This window comes from Siphateles boraxobius, unplaced genomic scaffold (genome assembly GCF_051911475.1).
Source record: "Siphateles boraxobius isolate OS27281-9 unplaced genomic scaffold, OSU_SipBor_1 31, whole genome shotgun sequence".
NCBI classification, from domain to species: Eukaryota; Metazoa; Chordata; class Actinopteri; order Cypriniformes; family Leuciscidae; genus Siphateles; species Siphateles boraxobius.
In genome coordinates, this window is record NW_027508931.1 from 7,889,361 (window position 1) to 7,917,008 (window position 27,648).

A 27,648-nucleotide genomic window follows, 5' to 3' on the forward strand; every position below is an offset into this window, starting at 1 on the left:
ATGTAACGTGGTGCTCTGGCCATTTCGACAGACACTAATGTACGCGGCAAGTCAGTCCACATGTACAACAGCTGTTGGAGTCCATTTCGGGCTATTGCTATGGACTGATACATATACATGGTGGATGGCATATCTGTTTGGCATCGCTGAATTTTTTTTAATCGTCTTCAGCCTCTAAATATCTGTTAGAATGGATAGGCAGGCGAGCCTTACCAGGACGGAAATGTTCTCTTTCGTCAACCCTTGGATTCGGTACTTCCTGCTCTCCTTCAGCTTTTTATTCTGGGTAAGTAAGGCCTTCAGACACCAGCTTCCAAAATGGGGTTTGTTGAGGGAGTGGACATTGCCAGGCTGCAGAACATAAGCACTTTGGCCAGCTTTGAAATGGATAAAACATCAGGGGGGTGTAATTTAGACTCGCTGTCGCAATTGTTCTGCTGCAACCGTAATGTTCTCTTCAACATGACTCGTTTCGGAACACTATATTTGCATACAATTGTAAGGAACTTTATAGCTATGAAAAGTGTAAAAATGCCACTCTTTAGAATGTAATCTCGGAATATGATGCAGCGGAAGGCTTGAATCCCCCAAAGAAACGTGCAATCAAAACAAAAGCATCTGTTCTCGTGCTCCTCTTCTGTTCTTAGTGTTTGTGGTGTGTTTTATCAGTGCATTGACTGTGATACATTCCGCCTGGATCTGCCATTCAAAACCAAGAACTGCTCGCACTGCAGAAATTGGCTCACATTATACTTTCATTCAGGACTCTCAAGCTTCCTGCAAACTTCCCACTGGATCTACTGCACAGGTTTAAAACACTAAATGTTCCTTGAATGGCAAAAAAGAACTCTATAAACCTTACTAAACATTTTACCTTTCATACAGCTGGGAAATAAGCTACTACACTGCTTTTTTTCTTTTTTTTTCTTTTGTGCTTTTTTATTGATCTTGGGGAAATATTTTTAAAGAAATTAATATTCAGTAAGGATGCATTGAATTTATCACAACACAAGTGACAAGACATTTATAATGACACGAAAGGTGTTTTTTTTTTTTTTTTACTTTCTATTCATCAAATAATCCTGAAATACAGATTTGCCATCTGAGGAATAAATTATATTTTAAAATGTATTCAAATAGAAAAGTTATTTTAAATTATAATAATATAACTGTTTTATGGTCATTTTGATCAAATAAATTCAGCCTTGGTGGGCATAAGACACTTTAAAAAATATTTGACTGATCCCAAAAATGTTTTAATGGTAGTGTAGGTTATATTCTAGCTTCACACTTGACAAACACTTGAATGTGGGTGTTTCAGTAAAAAAAAGCAACATTTTAAACAAGAAGCTTAGAAAATTGCATTTTTGTAAAAGACCACAACATGCATAAGCACTAGCAATGCTTATCTTTTTTTTTCCTTTTTTTTTTGCTTGTTTTTTTATCCATAGAGATTCTGTACTCTTTCAGATGCATAATAACACCACATTCCGTTTAACAGTGAAAACATGGATTGCCAGAAAATTACGCCAATGGCGGGAAAAGAGTTAAACGATTATGTAACTCATATTGCAGTTTCAGCAAAACCTCATCTGTTAGTCATCTAGATGACTACGTGGCACTAACAAAGAAACAAAAAACTAGCAAAAAATGTATTCATCATTTAAAAATGTAAATGAAATAAAAGCATCACACTTAGCCTACATTTGCATAATTTGCTCGATTTTGTCACATTATCAGCAGTTGCTGTCACTCATATTGCCTCAAATTGCCAACTCTCACTGAAAACAAATGATCTGTGGACTGTGATCAGCGTTAATTGTCTTTTCTGAGTGAGTGTTGTGTTGAACAGCACTGCCAATTCACACTTTTCACACTATACCAATGTTTTTGCGCTGTACAACAGACAGACCCTGTGGACAGCATAATCTATTAGTCTTTTGTTCCAGTCGCAATGACTGGCTGGGTTTTTCAGAAAAGCACAAACCCGTGTATATAGAGTGGCTGTTTCTTCACTGCACCAAAAAGCTTCTGAATAGCTCTTTAACCCGATTTCTTATAAGCTAAGTGTCAACGCTCTCAACGTATAGGCATCAACTCTTAAGGAGTGAGCTGATAGGATTCAACTGCTTTTATAAAACTCAGGTGGGAGACTCTTTAGTTGCGTAATGGAACTGCAGCAATATTACCAGCAATAACAACATGGTCTCAGGACCAGCTTATTGCTCAGAGACTGTTATATCTTATATAACTCCAGGAATGCAGTCTTTGTTTAAAAAATAATGATAAAAGCAATAATATATGTGGAGAAATCAATACAGTCGTGGTCAGAATTGTTGGCACCCTTGGTATGATCAAAGAGGGCTCTGAAAATAAATCTGCATTGTTAAACCTTTTGATCTTTTATTTAAAAGGGGAAAAAAATCACAAAAATCGAACCTTTCATTGAAGTATAACGAATGTGGGGCGGGGGGGGGGGGGGGGGGGATCACATAAGCAAATAAATGTTTTTGGTAACACTTTACAATAAGGTTCATTAGTTAACATTAGTTCATGTATTAACTACCATGAACTAACAATGAGCAATACATTTAGAGTATTTATTAATCTTTGTTAATGTTAGTTAATAAAAATCCAGCTGTTCATTGTTTGTTCATGTCAGTTCAGTGCATTAACTAATGTAAACAAATACGACCTTTGACTTTAATAAAGTATTAGTAAATGTTGAAATTAACATTAAATAAGAGTATTAATAAATGCTGTAGAAGTATTGTTCATTCTTAGTTCATGTTAACTAAGGTAGTTAACTAATGTTAATAAATGAACCTTTTTGTAATGTGTTGTGTTACCATGTTTATTGCTCAAATATATGTTACCCCTAGAAATTAAAGTAAAATATCTCTGAAGTATATTCCCCTTTATATTTACATTTTTTAGCACACCAGGGTGACTAGGAACATTAGCCTGGCAAGCCAGACCTACATCAAGATGTTAGGACTTGGAACTCACAATTGGCTTTATGCCCAGCTGCACTACTTCCTGAACTTCAGCCAGCTCCATTGTTTCCTGTCTGCCATTATTGAACAAACTGATTAACCCAGGTGTGTCTGATTATTGTTAATGAGGTCAGGCACACCTGGATTAATCAGTTTGTCCAATAATGGAAGACAGGAAACAAAGGAGCTGGCTGAAGTTCAGGAAGTAGTGTAGCTGGGCATAAAGCCTATTGGCATACCTCAATCCGAGGGGCGGGATAAACGGTTTTCTTTCAAATTCCCTCTGCACTCAATAGGACAGCGCTACAACGAACCAGAGCAACGAACGGTTGTGGCTGAGTGAGTCCCACGCGTTTTTCCATCAGCGGAGCTAGTTTATATATTAAACTTTTGACGAATGGGGGTTTCGCCTAGAAAGCCAATAATCTTCGTGTATTATAAAACGAGCCAATGGCGAAGAAATGCCTTGGGTCTGCGGAATTTGCATAGCGTAACTCCGCCCCACCTCGTGGGTATAAAAGGAGGACGCTCGGCAACATGCAGATATGTCTTCGCTGAGGAGCTGAGACTGAACTGTAGCCTACTCAGGGAACGAGGGTTACATATGTAACCGAGACGTTCCCTTTCGTAGTCACTCCGAGTTACGTCGGATGACGAAGAATGGGGGTCCCCGTGAAATCACGCCACCTTCACAGCTGTCTTCCAGTGCCCTGCGAAAGTCCCCCTGTCGTGATACTGGCACGGACGAAGACGTCCTACTTAACACAGGAATACCAAGGTACACTGGGAAGCATATCTCAGAGGAGATATGCCGCAGCATGCCTACCCGTAGGGAGGACTTAAGAAACACATATGGCCGGAGGGCTACATATGGAGGAACACTGGAGTAACCAGCCCGAGGGCCGGCAACTTTCAACTCCAGGAGGGCAAGGTGGCTTGCCAAGGGAAAGACACATGCTCAAGGAGGCTTACAGTGGAAATACACATGTGGGGGTTACTCAGGGAGGAACCATGCACACGGAGGCACCTAGCCGACGCCCAGGCAATAGACACTGGCGCCAGCGTCAACAGTGCTGGAGGAACTCAGGGCTTCAGAGAGGAAGGCTCACCTGAGGAATAATCGCACGTATCCAGTCCGTGGAGTGGAATGGCGAGCAAGCGAAGACACCTGAGCGGGTCCAGTACTAGCTAACTGAAGCGAGTACACGAGAGGACACAGGCTCCACTCGGAGATTATAGAATCTGGCGAATGTGTTGGGTGTCGCCCAGCCTGCAGCTCTACAAATGTCTGCCAGCGAGGCGCCATGCTCTAGAGCCCAAGAGGAAGCCACACTCCGGGTGGAGTGGGCTGTCACACCAAGGGGGCACGGTCGGCCTTGCTGTTGGTAAGCCAAAGCAATGGCGTCCACTATCCAGTGAGACAACCTCTGCTTTGAGAGAGCCTTTCCCTTCAGTCTCCCACCATAACAGACAAAGAGCTGGTCTGAGGTCCTGAAACACTGCGTTCTGTCTACGTAAGCACGGAGAGCGCGTACTGGACAGAGCAGTGCCAAGGGTGGGTCTGCCTCCACCCGGGGCAGCGCTTGCAGGTTCACCACCTGGTCCCGGAAGGGAGTGGTGGGAACCTTGGGCACATATCCAGGCCGGGGTCTCAGGATCACGTGAGAGTGACCGGGCCCGAATTCCAGGCACGCTTCGTCAACGGAGAATGCGTGCAGGTCCCCTACCCTCTTGATAGAGGCCAAAGCAACCAGGAGAGCTGTCTTCATAGACAGAAACTTAAGCTCAACTGAATGCAGAGGCTCAAAGGGAGCCCTCTGCAGGGCATTTAAGACCACTGAGAGGTCCCAAGAGGGAACGAGAGGAGGGCGAGGAGGATTCAGTCTCCTCGCTCCTCTCAGGAACCTGACGATCAGGTCGTGCTTCCCCAGAGACTTACCTTGAACTGCTTCGTGATATGCGGCGATTGCGGCCACATACACCTTCAGGGTGGAGGGAGACAGCCTTCGCTCCAACCCATCTTGCAGGAAGGAAAGCACGACAGAGATCGAGCATCTCCTGGGGTCTTCTCGACGAGAAGAGCACCAATTGACGAAGAGGTTCCACTTCAACGCATAGACATGTCTCGTGGACGATGCTCTAGCCGAAGTGATGGTAGCCGCCACCGCTGGTGGCAGGGTACTCAAACCTGCCTCGTCCCGTCCAGGAGCCACACGTGGAGCCTCCAGAGATCGAGTCGAGGGTGCCAAAGGGTGCCCCGTCTCTGAGAAAGGAGATCCTTCCTCAGAGGAATTGGCCAAGGAGGTGCTGTTGCGAGGAGTACCAGTTCGGAGAACCAGTTCGGAGAACCAGGTCCGGGTGGGCCAATACGGCGCAACCAGAATGAGTTGCTCCTCGTCCTCCTTGATCTTGCACAAGGTCTGTGCGAGAAGGCTCACTGGGGGAAACGCATATTTGCGTAGGCCCCGCGGCCAGCTGTACGCCAGTGCATCCGTGCCGAGGGAGCCCTCGGGTCAGGGAATAGAACAGGGCGCAATGGGTCGAGTCTTGAGAGGCAAACAGATCTATCTGTGCGTCCCCGAACTGGTCCCAAATCAGCTGAACCGACTGGGGATGGAGTCGCCATTCGCCGGAGATGGGCCGAAACCGTGACAGCTCGTCGGCTGCAAAGTTCCGAACTCCCGGAATGTAGATAGCACGAAGGAACCTCAGGTGCTTCTGACTCCATAAGAGGAGGTGGCGTGCGAGTTGCGACATACGGCGGGAGCGTAGACCACCCTGACGGTTGATGTACGCTACAGTCGCGGTATTGTCTGAGCGGACTAGTACGTGTTGACCCCTGAGCAACGTGAGGAAACGGTGCAGGGCAAGGCGTACTGCCAGCAACTCGAGGCAATTGACATGCAAAAGGCGCAGGGGTCCTGTCCAGGAGCCCGCGGCAGCATGTCCGTTGCACATGGCGCCCCAACCCGTGGAAGAGGCATCTGTGGAGACAACAACATGCCTGGAAACTCGTTCTAGGGGAACTCCGGCCCGTAGAAAGCTGAGGTTCCTCCACGGAGTGAAGGACTGACGGCAGGTCGGAGTCACTGGAACTCGGAACGTGCCGTGATGCCATGCCCACCTCGGGACTCGATCGCGAAGCCTCATATGAAGCAATCCGAGCGGCGTTGCCGCGGCTGCAGATGCCATATGCCCCAGGAGCCTCTGAAACAATTTCAGTGGGACCGCACTCTTGCCATCGAACTGTCGAAGGCAAGTCAGCAGCGAGTGTGCGCGCTCGCTCGTAAGCTGCGCGGACAAGGCGACCGAGTCGATCTCCATACCGAGAAAAAAGATCCTCTGCACGGGGCAGAGTTTGCTCTTCTCCCAGTTGACCCGAAGGCCCAGACGGGCTAGGTGCCGGAGCACAAGATCCCTGTGTTCGCAAACCTGGTCTCGAGAGTGAGCTAGGATCAGCCAGTCGTCGAGATAGTTCAGGATGCGAACCCCGTGTTCCCGAAGGGGAACAAGGGCAGCCTCGACGACCTTCGTGAAGACGAGAGGAGACAGGGCTAGCCCGAAGGGGAGAACCGCGTACTGGTATGCCTGCCCCTCGAAAGCAAACCGTAGGAACGGTCTGTGTCGAGGTAAGATGGAGACATGAAAGTAGGCGTCCTTCAGGTCTATCGCTGCAAACCAATCCCGTGGCCGCACACATTCGAAGATGCGTTTGGCCGTGAGCATCTTGAACAGCAGCCTGTGAAGGGAGCGGTTCAAGACGCGTAGATCCAGGATCGGCCGTAACCCACCGGACTTCTTGGGGACAATGAAGTACGGGCTGTAAAACCCTGACTTCATCTCGGCTGGAGGGACAGTCTCGATTGCACCCTTCGCCAGCAGGGTGGCAACCTCCGCTCTCATGATAGGGGCATTGCCACCGACCATAGTGAAGCGAACTCCCCTGAAGCGGGGAGGAGACCGTGCGAACTGAATCGCATAGCCGAGCCTGATAGTTCGGGCGACCCAGCGAGAAAGGCTGGGAAGCTCCAACCAAGCTGTCAGATACTGAACCAGCGGGGTCATACGAACCACAGGCGTCCCCCCGGAGGGGCAGCGAAGCTGAGTGACCGGCCCAGGCGAGGGTGGCAAAGCAGCCCGGTGCGGGGGCGCGGTCATGCTCCGCGTCCTGACAGAGGAGACCAGGGAAGGACCAGCATTCCACGGGGGTCTGCTCTGCCAGGGGTCTGGCGATAGAGGGGGACGAGAGTGGTGAGGTCCGGAGACGGCACACACTGTCATCCGCACCCTCCGGGACAGAGGGGGATGAGAGTGGCGAGGCCCGGGGGCGTCGCGCACTGTCAACCGGCTCTGTGTGCTCAGTGATGGGTGTATTGGTTCTTTCTTTGACCATAATAGGGTACTGCCCACCCGTGGGTGGGCAGCGGGAGAACAAAAGATTCTGCAACCACCTCCCACGGGCCTGCAACCACCTCCTGGGAAAAAAACGACACCATCACTGAGCAGCCCGTCTCAGGAGCGCCGCTTAGCCTGGCGTTTAGCGGGGCGCGGGGCTGGAGAGGGCTGTGGTGCCTTCCTGCGGCCTCCTCCACGACGCGGCCCGGGTGAAGGCTGCTGCTGGGGCCGTGCGGGAGGGGAGGGAGCCACAGGAGGGCGCCCTCGGCGGCGAGCAGTCTGAGGTATCTGTACCGACGGCTGGGTGGAGGCAGCAGCAGGCCGTCGGGGCAGAATATGTTTAATCGCCTCAGACTGCTTCTGTGCGGTTGAGAACTGCTGGGCAAAGTCCTCAACCGCTCCGCCGAAGAGGCCGGCCCTGGATATGGGGGCGTCGAGCAGACGGGTTCGCTCGGCGTCCCGCATATCAGCCAGGTTCAGCCACAGGTGACGCTCCTGGACCACAGAGGTGGCCATCACCTGACCCAGGGAGCGTGAGGCCACTTTCGTCGCTCGGAGAGCGAGGTCAGTGGCGGCACGCAGCTCATTGAAGAGCCCTGGGTCAGTCCCCGCCTCGTGCATATCTCTGACCAGCTGGGCCTGGTAGACCTGCAAGGTGCTCATCGCATGCAAAGCGGCAGCCGCCTGTCCTGCAGCTCTTTGAGACCTCGCCACTAGGGTGGACGAAAATCTACAGGCCTTGGACGGGTGCTTAGGATTACCATGAGATGAAGCACTCTGAGGACATAGTTGCATGGCAACAGAGCGTTCAACCGGGGGAATCCCAGTGTACCCATGGGCGGCCGCCCCATCGAGGGGAGGAAAGGCGGAGAAAGCTGACGAACGTACACGGGAGGTCAAGGGAGCCTTCCATGATTTCGTCAACTCCTCATGCACCTCCGGGAAGAATGGCATTGGGGTTGGCTGTGGCCGTGAGGCGGCAGCCGCACCCAAAAACCAATCATCCAACCCGGGAGAGCATGGCCGTCATCTCGGGATCTGATACGGGCAACGCTGGAGCTCCAGAAGGAGGCAACGCAGCCGCATCGTCACTTCCCGATGACTCTTGCCCGCCTTGTGATGCCGCGATCGACATCGAGTCTTCCTCTGGAGCGCCGAATGAAACACGCGGGGCATCGAAGGATGAACCCGGTAGAATCACCGCAGCACTCGAGGATTGCAACACTGTAGAGGGGGGCGTGGTCCGAGGACGCATCGTCGGATTGTCCCACACCGTCACCCTCAAGTCACCCTGTCCACCAGCCGAAGTACAGCCTCTCGTGGAGGATGTAGATCGGGGTGTGGATGAGGGGACTCTCTCTCGAATGAGATCATTGAGTCTAGACCTCAGTGTTGCGATGGCCATGTTCCCACAGAAGGAACATGAGTCATCCACAAGCGCTGCTTTAGCGTGTTCTAAGCCCAAACACGCAAAGCAGCGATTGTGCCCATCAAAGGAAGACAGGAAACGACCGCACCCAGAAGAACACGGGCGAGACATCTTTAAAAAGACGTGCCACGTGCAGCTCTTTTAGAGAAAAAACTCAGCGATGCTGAGGCGACCAGGGAGAAACACACAGACTGGCAGATCACTGCTCAGATCGCAGGCAATGTGAACTCGCTGGGTACCGCCGTCACACCAACACCGGAGAGTTCGCTCGTCACAGAAGATGAAGTCAGGATTGGCTTGTGGAGTGAAGAGAAGCTCTTGGCTCCGAAGCGAAAACATATCTGCATGTTGCCGAGCGTCCTCCTTTTATACCCACGAGGTGGGGCGGAGTTACGCTATGCAAATTCCGCAGACCCATGGCATTTCATCGCCATTGGCTCGTTTTATAATACACGAAGATGATTGGCTTTCTAGGCGAAACCCCCATTCGTCGTCATCCGACGTAACTCGGAGTGACTACGAAAGGCAATCAGGGCAATAATTATGAAGTTCCAATCAACTAAAGATGTTACGAGTCTGCCTGGAGTCTTGGGGCCAGAAAGCCTAAAAAATATGTCACCACAAGTTGTTTGGGAGGGTTTCAAGAAAAATACTCTGTTCTCATCTCTCATCTAAAAAAAACTCCAGCATATTCAGTTGTTGTCAGACACTACTGGAAATTCAAATGGGACTGGATTTAATGGTCAAATTAAGAAAAGAAAAAAAAACAGAAAGAAAAAAAAGAATTTTGCCAGAAAACCGCACACAGTAACAAAAAAGTACCACGTACGATTACATAAACTGCTGGATCTTTAATGTTGAGGGCCTTTTTTCTCCTGGAATTCCAGGACATATTATTCAGAGACATGGCGAAGTCAAATGTTAACAGATAATAAAATCAAAACTCGACCACCTCTGCTAGAAATCTTACCGCCATGGTTGGATCTTCCACCAGGACACTTATCCAAAACTAACAACAAAATCATCACAAAAATGGGTCACTGAGCACAAAAATGAAGCTTCTGGCATGGCCATTACAGTCTCCTGTCCTGAACCCTATGGAAAACTGAAGAGGAGAGTGTTTTAACGTGGACCTAGGAATTTGAAGGATCTGGATCTTGTCAGGTGTTCTCATCAGGCATTATAGGAGACTCATAGCTGTTATCTTGGCAAAAGGAGGTTGCAAAAAGAATAGAAAAGAATAAAAAGGGTAATTAATTGTGGCCAATGTGTATTAAAGAAAAACATATGTATCTGACCTACAGTATCTCACAAAAGTGGGTACACCCCTCACATTTCAGCAAACATTTTAGTATATCTTCTCGAGGGACAATACTATAGAAATGAAACTTGGATACATTTTAGAGTAGTCAATTTGCTGCTTGCTAGCAGTATATATTTACTGTCTTCTGAAAATAACTTAACATACAGCCATTATTATCAAAATATCTGGAAACAAAAGTGACTACACCCTAAGTGAAAATGTCAAAACTGCGTCCAAAGTGTCAATATTTTGTGTGAGCACCATCTAGCACTGGCTTTATCCGCCTGGGCATGGAATTCACCAGAGCTGCACAGGTTGTTGCTGGGACCCTCTTCCACTCCTCCATAATGACATCACGGAGCTGCTGGCTGTTAGACTCATGGTGCTTCTCCACCTTCCACTTGAGGACGCCCCACAAGTGCTCAATAGGGTTCAGGTCTGGAGATATACTTGGCCACTCCATCACCTTCAGCTTCCTCAGCAAGGCAGTTGTCATCCTGGCGATGTGTTTGGTGTCGTTATCATGCCGTTCGGCCCACATTCTGAAGGGAGGGCATCATGTTCTGCTTCAGAATGTCGCAGTACATGTTGGAATCCATGTTTCCCTCAATGAAGCTCAGCTCCCAGTACCAGCAGCACTCATGCAGCCCCAGACCATGAAGCTACCACCGCCATGGTCGACTGTAGGCAAGACACAATTCTCTTGGTACTCCTTGCCACACATGCTGGACACCATCGGAGCCAAACAAGTTCATCTTAGTCTCATCAGACCACAGGACATGGTTCCGTTCCAGTAATTCATGCTCTTGGACAGGTTGCTTTCAGCAAACTGTTTGCGGGCTTTCTTGTGAGCAAGGTTCAGAAGAGGCTTCCTTCTGGGACGACGGCCATGCAAACCGACTTGTTGCAGTGCGTGGCGTGTGTTCTGAGCACTGAAAAGCTGATCTTCCGCTTCTGCAACCTCTAAAGCAATGCTGACAGCACTCTTGCATCTGTTTTTTGAAGCCAGCTTCTGCACCCGACGCACAGCACGAGGACTCAACTTATTTGATTGACCCTTGCGAGGCCTGTTCCAAGTGGAACTCGTCTTGGAAAACCTCTATATGACCCTGGCCTTTACTGTAATTCAGTTTCAGGGTGTTACCAATCTTCTTATAGCCCTGGTCATCTTTGTGGAGAGCAACAATTCAAATTCTCAAATTCTTAGAGAGTTCTTTGCCATGAGTTGCCATGTTGAACATCCAGTGGTCAGTGTGAGAGAATTGTGCTCAAAGCACAAATTTTAACTGCTCTAATACAAGATGGTCCCGTCAAGCAGACAAAAACATGAACATGATGAATAGGACATGTGGCTTTGCATGGTTAAACGATGTACAGCTATTATCACTTAGGCCGCGTGTCCACCAAAGCGTTTTTTCACGCAGCTGGCGTAAAATTCCAATTGTTTTCAATGGGAGCGCCGCGTTTTTTAAACGCCATGAGCGTAACGAGGCGCTGAGCATGTATTTAACGCTCAAGCGCTGAGCACCCGGCGTTTTTTACTGGTCGCCGAGAGTTGAAAAATGTTCAACTTTGGGTAAAACGCTGCGCTCATCACTGTCACTTTTTACACAGCCGTCCAATCACAGTGGAGGACGGGCGGGACAAATACCACACGACCAACTGTCACAACATTCTTTCTGTACAACGACGTCAACCAGCAGAGCTAACCGAACAAAATGGATGAAAAATAAATTTTTAGTATGAAACAAAATTATCTGCGAAATCAGTTACAAGTAAACTGTGCTGCGGATATTCTGTATCATAGCAACGAATCGTCTCAACTGAAAAAAACGCAGCGCTGCCAAAACGCTCTCAAGCGCCCACAGCTAAGCGTTTTCAGCAGAGCGTCCAGCGTTTTCAGCCGGCTAAAAACGCTTTGGTGGACACACGGCCTTAGGGTGTACTCACTTTTGTTGCCAGCTATTTTGATAATAATGGCTGTATGTTGAGTTATTTCAGAGGACAGTAAATATATACTGCTATACAAGCAGCAAATTGACTACTCTAAAATATATTCAAGTTTAATTTCTATAGTATTGTCCCTTGAGAAGATATACTAAAATGATTGTTGAAATGTGTACTCACTTTTGTGAGATACTGTATATGAATGTGCTAAGTTTATAAAGTAACTACTCTTCGTGACTTTGTGTAGTTGAATTTTTCATGTTATTTATTGATGTTTATTCATTTTATAGGTGTTTTCTCTCCTTATTGTAGCCATTGGGGTATATGCCAACGTTCAAAAAGCGACAGGTATGACAACTATATTTTGTGTGTGTTCCTCAGATGTGTGTGGATCAGTTAAGAGGTTTTCTGTGTTTTTTTTTCTCCACAGACACAGTGCGGGACACATTCCTCATTGATCCTGCTGTGATTCTCATTGTGGTGGGGGTGGTCATATTCTTCATCACCTTCTGTGGATGCATCGGAGCTCTGCGGGAAAATATACGGCTCCTTAAAATTGTGAGCAGAAATTTAATTACTACACACAGTTAACATATTTATTCAAAGTGACTTAAAAATAAGGATTACGCTTCATCTTTTTCAGTAGTTAAAATATAGCCGTATAAGGAAGACCAGGGCTAGTTGTCACATGGGGTGTATCTTGGGGACTAAAAGGTTATTATATGATATAATATGATGCGTGTGTCATATTTCAGGGTTATTTTGATTATCAAAATTAAATTTGTTAAAAACATTTTTGTTTACTGAAATAAAGCTGAAATACAATAAAATATGAACATAGGTAATTAAACAAAACCTTAACTGAAATAATGGTGCTTTCAGGTCCTCCTGAAGTTCGTATTTACAAATTGGGAAGTCGTGTTTATGACGTCAGATCACTTTCGGAGGCAAGTCACTTTCCTATAGCCCCTCCCGCAGGCCCCCTTGTAGCTAATGGTTTTTACGGACAACATGTCTCACATTTGTCTTATTTTTCTCTCTAGGAATTATGGTGGAAATGTTCAATAACTTCAGTAGCTAAGACATTTAACCCTTAAATGCATGAATGTTTTCCCAATCATTATTAAATATTCCGGTCTTTAGTGACACAGATATAGTTTAACATGGATGCGATAATATAAAACTCTCCTGATATTAGAGAAACAATTTCATAAGAATAAAATAAAGCATATTTTGTTATCTTTTGGAGCTTGGAAGGGTTCAGTTTAAGCACATGTTTTACACCATCATCACTGTCCTCATCAGAGCTCATTTCTCAGTACATTCAGCATATGGCTCATATTCACAATCTCAAACAGATTCTGAAACCTATCATTTTCAACATCTTCAAAATCAATATATTGATCACTGACAGCTTCTTCACCAGATCCACCAAGTGACAGTTACACTAATATCTGATTGCGTTCAGTACTTGTTCTGCAGTAAATCGCTGAGCCATTTCAGGTTTTGCTGATGATACTTCCTATTCTTTTGTTTTCTGCCTGTGGTAACTATGAGTGAAACGTCACTTCATCATTGTGTATCAGATATTGCCACCTTGTGGAATAAACTTGAATGGCACTTATTCAGTCATCAAAGATTCAATTATTGTTGTCAATTAACATACTTATAGTTACACATCTCGGGTCGTTATAGCGACCCGATACAATTTTTTAATTGAAAGTTATTGACAATTGAAATTAATTGGAAAACAAGCATTCTTTTATAATTTTATTATTTTTCTGGTTATATTGTTTATAATGAATTGATTGAGGAATAGCCTACTAGGTTGATGTCTTACTTTAAAAAATGAATGACGAGGAGGGTAGTGAATGACGTCCCGGGTCACTAAAGACCCCAGGTATGCGTTAAGTAAGGGTTAAAGTGTCAAAAAAGAAACCTACACAGCGAAACACAAAGAGTAGAACGTGTGACAACTAGCCCCAGTATGCTCTGTACATATAGCTGCTATTTATCAGTTAAATTTGATCCTTTATTTAAAAAGAAGTTACAAACAATATTCATAAGCAAATCTTCTTTCCTGTTCCTCTCTAGTTCTCATTTAGTCTCACCATGGTCTTTCTTATCCAAATGGCCATTGCAATCCTGGGCTTCTTCTACTCTGACCAGGTGAGCTTTCACTTGAAACCATTGTTTATAAACTAGATGGGATACAGGCTATCACATGACGTATTTTACTGTTACGTTAAAGATTAATTGTAACAGGCTATGGCTTTTTTTAGGGAGGGTTAACCTCTTATAGCAGTCATCCGTCTCATGGGATATCAAGTCCATTTAAAAGCAATTCACCATTCACTTCCATTGTTCATCTTACCCATAACAACAATTCTAGCTATAGAGTTTCCCATCGGTCTACTATTTCCTTAATCATTCGAGTGGAATCTTGAAGTTCTACAGTCCAGGAGAAGGTCGTGTGTATTACATCACACTATACTTCGCAGCACACACCGTTAAACTGGGAGGGCAGTTTAACGATGTCGCTTCAAGCATCTTCGCTGCTTAATGATTAAAGAGCTTTGCCACATCAAAGTGGGACCAAATGTTCCGTTTCGATGGAGGCTTTCTGTTAATGACATTCAAAGGTGCTTGAACATGCCAGCGTTAGAGGAACTGACAGGGGAGAAGGAGAGAGCTCAGGGGGCCCCCAAGAGTTCATTACCACACTAAAGCATATGCTATTAGAGCCGCCATGGCGAATTAGCGCTGTCAACCTGTCTCCCGTAGCACAATTACATATGCATATACAACCCAGATGTAAGTGTTTGATTTGTAGGTACGTATGGAAATATATTTGGTGGCTAGATTGAATGAAGTGTCATATTCACAGACACGCGATGCTCTGGGGAAATTTGTGAAAAAAGCCATTGTGCAATATCGAGATGACCTGGACCTTCAAAACCTAATGGACTACATCCAAAAAGAGGTAGGGTTTTATTTTGTTCAGACTGTGCAGATTTAAAATGCATCTGGCCATATGCTAAAGCATACCAGGCACCATATGAACTCATGTGCATTTCTCCAGTCAAAAATCAGTATACACCTGCTTTTTTTACTGTTAAAATGTATTGTATTTTTGTGTCAAATATACATTTATGGGTTGTTTTTTAATGTTTTTGAACATTGGTCTCACCAAGGCTTAATTTATTTTAAACAAAATACAATAAAAACACTAATATTGTGAAATTTCAAATAACTTTTATTATATATTTTAATTTAAATCAAATTTATTCCTGTGGTGGCAAAGCTGGATTTTCAGCATCATTACTGCAGTCTTCAGTGTCACATGATGAAATCATTTTAATATGCTAATTGGTTAAAAAACAATGGTGCTGCCTAATTATTATTTTTTTTGGAAACCTTGACACTTTTTATAGGATTTTTTTAAGAACAGTACTTATTTGAAATAGATTTTTTTTTATCAGTCTTTTGATCAATTCAATGCATCTGAATAAAATTATTAATTTCTTATCATTTCTATATCATCTGGACCAATGCTATTGTACTTTTTGTCATGTACGTAGCTTGTCTCAGCTTGGACAGTCTGAGAAAAAAAAGCAACTTTACAATTTCTTTGATCAACTCTGCATTTTTTATCCCCAACCATAGTGCTGAGATTAGTAAATATGGTAATGTGAACTCAACACATGCATGGCTCTCAAAATGAGCAAATGTTCTCTTCTACAATAAAGCACAGCATGTTCTCCTGTCTCTTTAGATTATATGCCTTCCTCTTTGTACTCCTCACAATGAAAATTATCATGGGTTCAGCAGATGGAAGATGAATATGTTGTCTGTGAGACAGTGTCTAAAAATAATATTTTATCTACCTTCCTTCCTTCCTGCTCCTTGCAGTTCAAATGCTGTGGCTGGAACAACTACACCGACTGGTCCTGGAACCTCTACTTCAACTGCACTCCATTAAACCCTAGCACTGAGAGGTGTTCAGTTCCCTTCTCATGCTGCACTCCTCTACCAGAAGAGGTGAGATTAAACCAGCTTTACCCTGACCTATCTTTAATCTGTGGTTATGAATAAATGAAAATGGACATAGAAATAAGCAGATATGAGATCTGTGTGGAGCGAGGATTCACATGCCGCTTTATGAGTTGCTTTGCGACTGAAGCTCTAAATCATTATAATTACATTTCAACTTTACAATATTGTTTTATAATACCCTAGTTTTACCCCTTTAAATTTAAAACGTTCTCTCAAATGTTCATGGTGGCAACAGATGTACAGTAATGGTATAATCACCTTGGAAAAACATATATTGGGTGAATACAAATAACACCTACTGTATCATTTAAGTTTGGAGTCGGTCAAATATTTTAATGTTTTTAAGAAGTCTCTTTTGTTTTCACCAAGGCTGCATTAATTTAATCAAAAAAAGTAAAATTGTGAAACATTTCACCATATATTTTCTTATATTTTAAAATATTATTTATTCCTGTATTGCAAAGCTGAATTTTCAGCAACTCAAGTCTCTTCAGAAATTATTATATGCTGATCTGGTATTTAAGAAGTATTAGTTATTATTATTATTAATGTTGAAACCATTGTGCTGCTTAATATTTTTTGTGGAAACCATGATACTCTCACGCTGAGTGGCTGTAATGAAGCGCACGGCGATGGAGAATTCAAAACAGTCTTTAATAAACACAATCCAAAGGGAAGATGCAGGAGATAATCTGAGAATTTTTTTTAAACCACTATAACAGAAACAAGACTGAACAAATAACTGAGAAAAACAAAGGGCTTAAAGACGGCATTAAATGAAATGTGACCCTCTTTACTTTGTTAGCGCACATTACTAGTCTTGTGGTGAACAATTTATCTGTGCAAGTTGATAAAAAAATGTCCTTCCTTCTTTGATGACTTGTTTGACGGCTTGAGTAGAACATCCCCTTCAACTGTCAGTCTGCTGAGAGCTTTGACAGCAAGCTAAATGGAACACCCACTTTTCTTGATCCAATCAATTCCCCGCGGGAAAAAAAACAAGCCACACCCTCTATTTTTCTCAACCAGGCGTTTCACTCGGAAAGTACACCACAATCCAGAAGTAAAGTCTGTCGCAAGTTCTGCTTCACAGTGACTTTAAAGAAAATCCTGCGTCCGAAACTGCGTACTCTCTTGAGTAGGTACTTATTTTTAATAACTACTTACTTCACGACCGCTTAAAAAGTATGTTCTATATAGTATGAATGTAATCTGGATGTAGGCCTACTACATTTGCCATGTTGTCATTATCATGTGACCTATCAGCGTTAGTTACGTCGCTTCAGTGTCAATAGGCTTGTTTGAGATCATAGATATATACACTAGATGTCGCCTTGGGGTTCTAAGCATGCGGCAAAACCGCCGCCATCTTGGAACAGGGGTCTTGTCATAGGAAGTAGCTAACGCTGCTACCTCCGCCTGTACTTCGAATTCATGGATGATGCCTGACTTTTGTGCTGCGAATGGATGTTCACACAAACAAATCTAAAAACCAGACAGCAAGGGATTGCATTTCACAATTTTTTTAAATTTCTCTGGACTCAATGATAAATATATGTCTGACCGTATGGAACGAACCATAAAAACTAGTAAATCGCATTCATGACAATTTATGGTGATTTTATTTCCATTAGACCTTTTCCTACACTGACGCTGATGCATTAAAGACGAGGGGTTCCCCTGTTCCATGAGGCGGCTCTATTGACGCATTCGTTCAAATGAACTGGCATAGCCAAGGCAACATCTAGTGTATTATGTATGAGATGTTTGAGATGAGAAGAATCTGCGCAGAACCGATCACCGGTGATCAGCGTGAGATGCATGCGGGTTAGAAATGTGTCCGAGTGCGATCCGCCTTGCTCTGATGTCATGCTAACGTATATCAAAAAAACTCTTGCGACTGCAAGACGGACGTGTCAGATTCTGAAGTTGGGCGCAGTTGCTCTCCACCGACTGCGCTGATCAAAAGCACGATGGGAAACGACTTGCTGACGACACAGCTTAATGCTCATTGGTTTAAACAACCGTGATGTATTTTTCTCTTTTAAAATATTTGATTTTAAAACTCTGATATCCTGTTTTATGTGTATAAGTTATGTGTGAATATTCCCAAACTCTCTGACAGTGCGATCTCTATGGGTCATGCAATGTAATTTTTATAAAAACACACACACACACAAAAAAAAAAAAAAAACACATGTCTGTATTAAAGAAAAATTGATTGATAAACACATATTTGGAATGGAATTAAATAACAAGTACTTTGGGTGTCTTGTTCATTATATTTATTTGCATATAAAAGCAACAGATCTTAAATTACATCCAGTTTATTAGCAACACTGTGCACGAGCGTGAATCCTGTGAACCATCTTTGATGTTGCAGGTGTCAGATTCAGTGCGAGAAGAGAGAAATGTCTGGCTTGCTTGAGCTTTTTGTACTCCCCCCCTCACTGCAGCCGCCTACTCTCGCCTATATTTAAGGTGAGGCAAGGCGCATCTCAAACAAGCCTATTCACATATGGCCTCATGGGATAGGAAAGTGTCCATCATATACACACTTCAAAATCCCACCGGAAGTAGTAGGTCATCCGGGTACTTTTTGCCTACTCTTTTATGAGTACTGTGAATTCGGACATAATTAAAGGCAGGGTAGGTAAGTCTGAGAGACTAGCAGAAAACGTCTCGGTTAGGTATGTAACCCTCGTTCCCTGAGTACAGGGAACGGAGACGTGTCGTCGGGGGAGTCCCTGACGAATTGGGATCACGCTAGGGAGCCAATTGCGTTCGAGAGAATTAAAAATGAGCCAATGGACATTGGCATGCAAGATTTGCATTCCGCAGCCCACCTACCAGCGCGGGTATAAAAGGCGGAAGTAAACATTGCGCAATGCTTTTCGCTGAGGAGCCGAACAGTGTCCAGTCCTCCGCGAAGGTACAGCAACATGGCGAAGGGACAAGGGCTACATACGTAACCGAGACGTTCCCTTTCATCCTGGGAACTCCGACGTGTCGTCGGGGGAGTTCCCTGATGGATTGGGAACCCCTAATAAAACGCCATGGTGCTGGCCCCCAACCAGCGCCTGGCTAAGCTACCCTGCAGGAGTTTCTCAGTAAGTTGCGGGAGCTAGCAGGGGAATGACATTGCTGTTCCACAAGACCCGCACAGTGGATATTGGATAACACTGGGAAAGCGTTCGCCCAAGAGAGGGGGGGAACGCTGCGGAAGCCCCAGCCTGACTGAGGAAGGCCAGCACAACCAAAGCCTTGAGCCAAAGCCCAGGAAGCGGCAACACTAGTCTAGTGGGTCTAGTGGAGTGAGCACGCAACCTGGGAGGACAAGGCTCACCCAGAGACTCATATGCTCGGGTGATAGCATCCACTAACCAGTGGGCTAACCTCTGCTTGGAGACGGCCTTCCCCTTCTGCTGGCCTCCGTAACAGACAAAGAGCTGATCAGAGGTTCTGAAGCTTTGCATTCTGTCAATTTAAACCCGCAGAGCGCGGACGGGACAGAGAAAAGCTAGGGCTGGGTCTGCCTCCTCCTGGGGCAGGGCTTGCAGGTTCACCACCTGGTCCACGAAGGGTTAGGTGTGGAAGGAACCTTGGGCACATATCCGAGCCGGGGTCTCAATACAACGTGAGAAAGGCCCGGCCCGAACTCTAGGCACGATTCGTCGACCGAAAATGCTTGCAGATCCCAGACCCTCTTGAAAGAGGCCAATGCTAACAGGAGCGCTGTCTTAATGGACAGGATATTAAGCTCTGTCCATTACGTCAGCAAAGGCTCAAAGGGAGGACTTTGAAGAGCTCTAAGTACCAGAGCTAGGTCCCAAAGGGGTACAGAGTGCAAAACACGAGGTGGATTTAACCTCCTGGCACCCTTACGGAATCTGATGACCAGGTCGTGCTTCCCCAAGGACTTACCTTCCACTGCATCGTGATGCGCGGCTATTGCGACGACATACACTTTGAGGGTGGAGGGAGACAGCCTTCGCTCCAACCCATCTTGCAGGAAGGAAAGCACGACTCTGATTGGGCAAGTTCGGGGGTCCTCCTGATGGGAGAAACACCAATCGATGAACAGGTTCCACTTCAACGCATAGAAGCGCCTCGTAGAGGGGGCTCTAGCGGAAGTGGAGGTGTCCACCACTGCCTGTGGTAGACCACCTAGAACCTCCGCGTCCCGTCCAGGGACCAGACATGGAGTTTACAGAGGTCTGGACGCGGGTGCCATAGAGTGCCCCGTCTCTGAGAAAGAAGGTCCTTCCTCAGAGGGATCGGCCAAGGAGGGGCTATCGCGAGGAGCATAAGTTCCGTGAACCATGTCCTGGTGGGCCAATACGGCGCTACTAGAAGGACCTGCTCCTCGTCCTCCCTGACCTTTCGTGAAGACACGAGGCGACAGGGCCAGCCCGAAGGGTAGGACTTTGTACTGATACGCTCGACCCTCGAAAGCAAACCGTAGAAACGGTCTGTGTCGAGGAAGAATCGAGACGTGAAAGTACGCGTCCTTCAGGTCGATCGCTAAAAAACAATCCTGGGGACGGATGCATTCGAAAATGTGCTTCTGCCTGAGCATTTTGAACGGGAGTTTGTGCAGGGCCCGATTCAAAACACGCAGGTCCAAGATTGGCCGTAACCCACCGCCTTTCTTGGGTACAATGAAGTAGGGGCTGTAAAACCCAGACCTAATCTCGGCAGGAGGGACCGGCTCGATCGCGTTCTTCACAAGCAGGACATCGATCTCTTTCCTCAAGACTGGTGCTTCCGCCGACCGCACACGGGTGAAGTGGACGCCCCTAAACTTGGGGGGCCGGTGTGCAAACTGAATTGCATAGCCGAACCGAATGGTGCGGATGAGCCATCAAAACGGACCCGGAAGCGCTAGCCAGGCTTCCAGATACCGTCTTAACGAACCCACCCAAACCACCGGCGTACCCGCGGAGGGGCAGCGAGGTGGAAGACAGGGACCCGGCTCTGGTGGCGTTGCAGCGACCGAGAGCAGGGTCTGGGTGTGCTTGACACCAACCTGCTTCCACCGGGGGGCAGACGGCAGAGAAGCCCCGTGGGCATTCCGCTGTGGGCTGCCCGGTGGTGAGGGAAGGGATAGCTGAGGCTGCGTCACTGTTATCCGCAAACTGGGAAGAGGGGAACGGGGGTGTTGCCGCTTGGGGGCAGCACACACCGCCATTCTGGCCCTCTTGGACGGGGGAGACTGTGTGCCCACCAGTCTCGGCCGAAGGATGACCTGGAGGAGGAAGAAGAAACTGCTCTTTTTTTGAAAATGTGGGAACAGAAGCAAAACTCTACAAAAGATTTTCCACCCGGCCCTCCCCCGGGGGAAGGAGGTGTGCAGAGGCACCCTCCCTGGGAGCAGCATCCAGACCATCCTCCAGGTTGCCCGTCTCAGGGACGCTTTCCGCTCTTCTTCCTCCGGGAAGGGGCCGGAGGCGTCTGAGCGGGCTTGACCGCCCTCTTACCACCAGACCTCCGGCTCCCAGGGGTAGGCTGCTGCCCTGGAGGAGGAGCGGCTGAAGAAGGGCAGCCTCGGCGACGAGCAGCCGGATGCTCTGCGGCCACAGAGGACGGACCAGCAGCAGTCCGTCTCCTGTGCAGGACATGCCGTATCGCCTCCGACTGCTTCTGGGCGGTGGAGAACTCTTGGGCGAAGCTCTCCACCGCGTCGCCAAAGAGGCCCCCTTGGGATATGGGGAAGTTGAGAAGTTTGTTCTTCTCCGCTTCCCGCATATCCGCAAGGGTAAGCCAAAGGTGGCACTCCTGGACCACCATGGTGGACATCGCTCGACACAGGGAACCTGCGGTGACTTTCGTCGCCCGGAGGGCGAGGTCCGTCGCCGCACGCAGCTCCTGCAGCAAACCTGGGTCGAGACCACCCTCCTGCATGTCATGGAGTGCCTTTGCCTGGTGGACCTGCAGCAACGCCATAGCATGCAGGGCGGAAGCGGCGTCTCCACACGCCATGTAGGCATCCCTGGTCAGACCAGAGGAAAACCTACAGGCGCGGGAGGGGAGTGAAGGGGCACCCCGCCAGGAGGAAGCGGTCTTAGGACACAACTGCATCGCTATAGACCGGTCCACTGGGGGGATTCCCTCGTACCCGTGCGCCGCCGCGCCAACGAGAGTGGTGAGGGAGGAGGAGCGAGGTTGCCTACGTCTGGTCGCCAGAGGGGCCAGCCAAGACTTCCTCAACTCCTCATGCATTTCCGGGAAGAAAGGGACCGGAGTGGGCCGCGAGGCAACAGCACGACCCACTCCGAGACACCAATCATCTAGCCGCGAAGGTTCGGGGCCCGGTGGAGGGTTCCACGTGAGCCCGAAATTCGTGGCCTCCCTTTCGAGCATAGCGGTCATTTTCAGGTCGTGCTCAGCTGGAGCCACCACACCCGAAGGGGATAGTCCCACTGAGTCGTCACCAGAAGATAACCGCTCTCCCTGCGCTGCAGCGATCGACATCTGGTCCTCAGGCGGTGCCCCAAAGGAGACAAATGGAACCGCACGAGGCGGTCCCGGAAGCTACCACGGGACAACGAATGGCAACGAGCTACTAGACGTGTGAGAAGCCTGTGAGGATTTTTCACAAGACGGAACGTTCTGCACGGTAACCCTCATCCGCTCACCAACAGTAATCACTGAAGTAGCCGTCTGCCCAACTGAACCGGCAGACGAACTAGATCGGGGATTCTCTGAAGGGACTCCCCCTTGTTTCAGGGTTCGTAGTCTCGAGCACAGCATCGCCAGAGTCATATTCCCGCAATGAGAACATTACTTGTTAACAAACGCTGCCTCAGCGTGCCCTAAGCCCAAACACGAGAGGCAGTGTTTATGACCATCATCCTGAGGGAGAAGTCGACCGCATCCAGAAACGCACGGGTGAAACGACATCCTGAAAAGGACGCGAAACGCCCGTGTTGCTCTTTTAGAAGGAAAGAAAAATACTCTTCACGTCCCGAGGCACAGAGGGACCACCGCGGCAGACACACGGGGAAATTGCAAGCCCGAGTGCTGCACTCACCACCAATACCAGCCGTTAAAACAGCTCTTTAAAGAGGAAAACAGCCACCATCGGGAAGCGATGGTCGCTTGAAGCGCTGTCACACCAGCAGCAGAGGATCTTCTTTCTCCTTTTTATATACTTTCTCGGAAGACACAACAGCTCAAAGAGACACACTGGATGGCTCCGAAGCAAAAAGCATTGCGCAATATTTACTTCCGCCTTTTATATCCGCGCTGGAAGGCGGGCTGCGGAATGCAAATCTTGCATGCCAATGTCCATTGGCTCGTTTTTAATTCTCTCGAAGGCAATTGGCTCCCTAGCGTGATCCCAATTCGTCAGGGAACTCCCCCGACGACACGTCGGAGTTCCCAGGACGAAAGGGAACTGCTGGATTTTAAAAGTATCCAACAGAGAAACTCCCACCCCCTTCCTTCTGAGCTCATTCCAAAGCCACGCCCCCAAAACACTTAAACACAATGCCAACCGCTCAGCTGGAGGACGCATTTACCAGTGCGGAGTGGAGAGGAGCGCAGTGCGATTGAGTGACATCATGTCAGAATCACAGGTAATAAAATACCTTTTTGACTGCTCTTTGACTGCTGCGATCGGTACGCGCCTCTGCTCTTCCGAAATGAGCGAGTCAACCAAGTGCGCTTATGTGGGCAGCTCCTGTTGTAGCAGGGCTGGTAGCCATAGCAACAAAGAAGAGTGACAGTCGCCCAGTCAATCAGAGCAGCCGGTCTGAATGGAATAATGAGCTGTGTTTATTGCAGCCCTGAGAGGACTACAGACACTCTATTTTTATAAACTCCTTTTCAGAGTACTTACATTTTAGATATGTATCGGTATATAAAGACAGTTTAAACAAATTTGGCAAAAAGTGTTTTAGAAACACATTACCTACCCTGCCTTTAATAGAACTAAGAACAGGTGATGAACTAATTAGTAATCAAGGAAAGTAACTATTACACCAAACCCAGTCCTCCTCCCTCAGCAGTATATCCAATTTTGGTCATCACATTGCCCTGTCTACCTATGTTACCAACCTTGGAGTCAGACTTGACTCAAATCTTACATTTGACACTCACATGTCACACGTGACATATAAATCTTTTTGAAAATACTTTTGAAATGAATTGTATCCTGTATCACTCGATGCATACACTGTAATTGGAGACCTAAAGCATGTATACAAATGATTTGCTGTAAAGTTTTACTACTATAGATCATAGCTCTTTTTTAATTTGTACTTTCATAAAAAAAAAAAAATTCTAAGAAATCAGATAAGATCAAATAAGCTCAAATAAGCTTATATGACCTCAAACATCATAGAGACTTACTGGTCCATGTTAAAAGAGCCCACCTTCAATTAATCCCCCACGCCCCACCCCCAAATATATCCAAGCAACATGCTAACAACCAATGCTTTAGCCACTGCAAAACACAGGCAACTTAAAACACTCTAGCATCAAGGTGGCAAGCATGTAGGCAAAAACCATGTTAACTGTATGTTATACAGTTCAGTTTTACAGTGATCCTTCATTTTGATCCTTTATTTCAACACAATCCCACCCTTTTTGTTCTCAGTCTTTGTAGTGTAGCATTAGCGCAAAGGCAAGTTTTATTATTTTTCATCTCATCAGCTCAGCAAAACTGTATGCGCTCATTGGTTTATTGCACTCTGCAACAAAGTGCCATGAAAGACGGATTAAGAGTGTTCTTTGGGCCTTTATCTTTAACGATGATGGCCTGCACTGCTAATTACAACCCCTGTTATAAAAGCTTTGTGAAGTTAAACAGATTGGGTTTACCAAATGTATCAGTAATTCAAAGTTTCAATTTCTACACAGTTGTCATAGCTGCAATTTGAGAAGAATTGATGTGTTCTGAATTGCTTTCTTGCCTCTTAAGGCAGCAAATGACCGAGCAGTGCCATTTTGGCATGAGGTCCAAAGCAGCTGCTTGGCTGAAATGCTAAATGTGTGCTTCAGTTCAATCCGTGAGACGTGTCTAAATGCTGATAAGATACTCAAACAGAACATAGATCACTGATATAGAGCGACTCCTTGGCAGACCTAAATATTATGGTCTCTGTTCCCTTGGCAAATGTCTACAGTGATTGCTGGATAAACACTCTCTAAACAGGTCAGAGAGAATGAAATGCAAATCTTTCAAACAAAAACAGAAGGAAATTGAGGAACTATGCTACATTTATGATGCTGAGGGAGAAAAGCTCTTTGGTTTATGGGTTTAATTGTCTTACAGTATTCAAACATGTTGTTTGAAGCAAAAGGAATGGCACAAAATTCTGTGATTCATCCAAACAGCTGTTCACATGGAGACAATGGCACTTCTCTATGGCAGCATCTGGGCAGATGATATGAAAATTAATCATGGCATTTTTAATGATGACCTGTTCAGGGATGCATTTGGATTGTTTAACCATAAACACAAAATATACTTTTGAAAGACGTATTTTATTCCCGTTCAGACACAAAAATTATCTTTCATGTGTAGGTTTCTTGTCAGTTATCAGTGATGAATACTGAAAGCTGTTTAAAATCTCTGTAGAAAGATCTTTATGATTAGACCACACAATGTTAAGTAAATTCCTGGTGCAAACATTTAATTGAAAACTGCATATGTCTACAGATTTGACCGTGACCTGCATTCTACACCAGCAACCCACAAAACAAAAGGGAATTCAACACCCGCAGGTTGTCAGAAAGCAGGGTGAAATGCTCACACTAAAGTTGTAAAAAGCTGAAGGGAAAATGACTGGCCCTGACCCATTAGATAACGTAGGACGCAGTCGAGTCGAAAGATCCAGCTGCTCTGGGTAGAAGTCAAAAACTGCCTATGGTTGTAACATTGAACATGCAAAATACCAGACTAAAAGAATGAGAAAAATCATCAACAACATAATCAAAAGCACCAAGAACCTGTACAATGTTACTTCATTTACATGTGTACTTCTTGTCGGGACACTTTTATGCAGTTGCTAATGTGTGCAGGTGTTTTTACTGTGCTAAGGTATTTTGGGTGGTTGTTATATGGTTGCTTATAGCCCTGAATCTCCCCAGATAATATTCTGGTCCCTAGAAATATAGCAAAATATGCATATTATTAATGGTAGTGCTTATTTGAGCAAAATTACTAATTAATCACGTTTTTATTTGTATACTATGGATTTAAAATGAGATGCATTCAGGAAACATGACAAAAAATGAGGCTAAAACATTACTGCCCCCTGCTGCTTAAAGACTAATAACATCTGAAGAGACAAAGCAGTAACGACAAAAACATCTTCTCTTTTACTCTTTCAGACTGTGATCAACACCATGTGTGGCTTTGGGGTTCAGGCACAGAATTATGTGGACGCCGCTGAATCTATCTATCCGGTGGGCTGTGCAGACAGAGCTGTAATATGGATTGAAACTCACCTGATGTTAGTTGGGACGCTGACTCTGGGTCTCGCTTTACCACAGGTAACATTCAGTTGAATGATTTCAGTTTCTCAAAACGCTTGGGGTCTTGTAATCATGGGTGCTGATTTTAAGGTCTGTGGTAAACATGTTGATGATACTTGGACGTTTTGTTCTACATCGTAAAATACAATCACACCCCAAACATTTTTATATAGTCATTTATTAGAAACCCAAATGAAAATCTTGAGGAAACCTCTGGCGAATTACTTTTCCGAGTTTTGACGTCACGGCAGGTTTGTTAATCAGTATTAACCATTACACATAACTATTGACTATTGCTAAAACTACACGGTTTAACCTTTTTTTTTAAAAAAAATTGAACTCAAATAATGACCTTAGGTTTGTGACCTTTTTAATAATTTATATATTCGAGGATAGGTCTATAGATACAGAACCTGAATTATACACATACACCCCTTTTTAGATTGTGGTCCTTTTGAAATGAGTGTATGCTTATTCCAAATAATTCAATGCAATGCACTGCATTTCCATTCATACATTTTTCAGTGGGTGTTGGGCAGAAACTGAAATTATGATCCTCTCTCCACACACGCTGCTGTCCTGACACAGTTCTTCTGTTTGATCTATAGATCGCAGGCATCGTTCTGTCTCAGATCCTCATTTCTGAGATCCAGAAAGAGATTGGATCCGTCTTGTAGAGGCAGCAGTCAGTCACAGCATACCTGCAGGTCCTCACACACTGGAGTGATGCTTTCATTCTGCACCGACTGCCAGGGGCGCGGCTAGAAATGTTGGGCCCTATGAAAGAATATGAGGTTGGGCCCCCTACCCCACCCATTCCATTAATAAAATCGATCTCTGGGGGCCCCAAAAGTGTGTGGGCCTTTAGAATCGTCCTAACTTTCCCCCCCTTAGCGGCACCCCTGCCGACTGCTCTCACACTTACAGCACGTTTTCACTCTCAGTTTCATTTCACTCTGCCTCTGAGCGTTTTGGTTTACATTTTGTTGTTATTTGATAAAAAAAAAAATAAGTTTGTTTGTTAAGCTTGTGGAATT

At 46.0% G+C, this 27,648-nt stretch overlaps 1 protein-coding gene across 1 annotated transcript; it reads left to right on the forward strand.

The window, feature by feature from the left end:
* Positions 1 to 161: 161 nt before the first annotated feature.
* Positions 162 to 27,620, forward strand: tspan33b (tetraspanin 33b). Its single transcript, XM_077193639.1, has 8 exons — positions 162 to 286; positions 12,361 to 12,418; positions 12,501 to 12,628; positions 14,165 to 14,239; positions 14,958 to 15,053; positions 15,983 to 16,111; positions 26,468 to 26,629; positions 27,220 to 27,620. Exons 1-8 carry the CDS (start codon positions 191 to 193, stop codon positions 27,286 to 27,288), a joined length of 813 nt encoding a protein of 270 aa, XP_077049754.1. The 5' UTR covers positions 162 to 190; the 3' UTR covers positions 27,289 to 27,620.
* Positions 27,621 to 27,648: the final 28 nt, after the last annotated feature.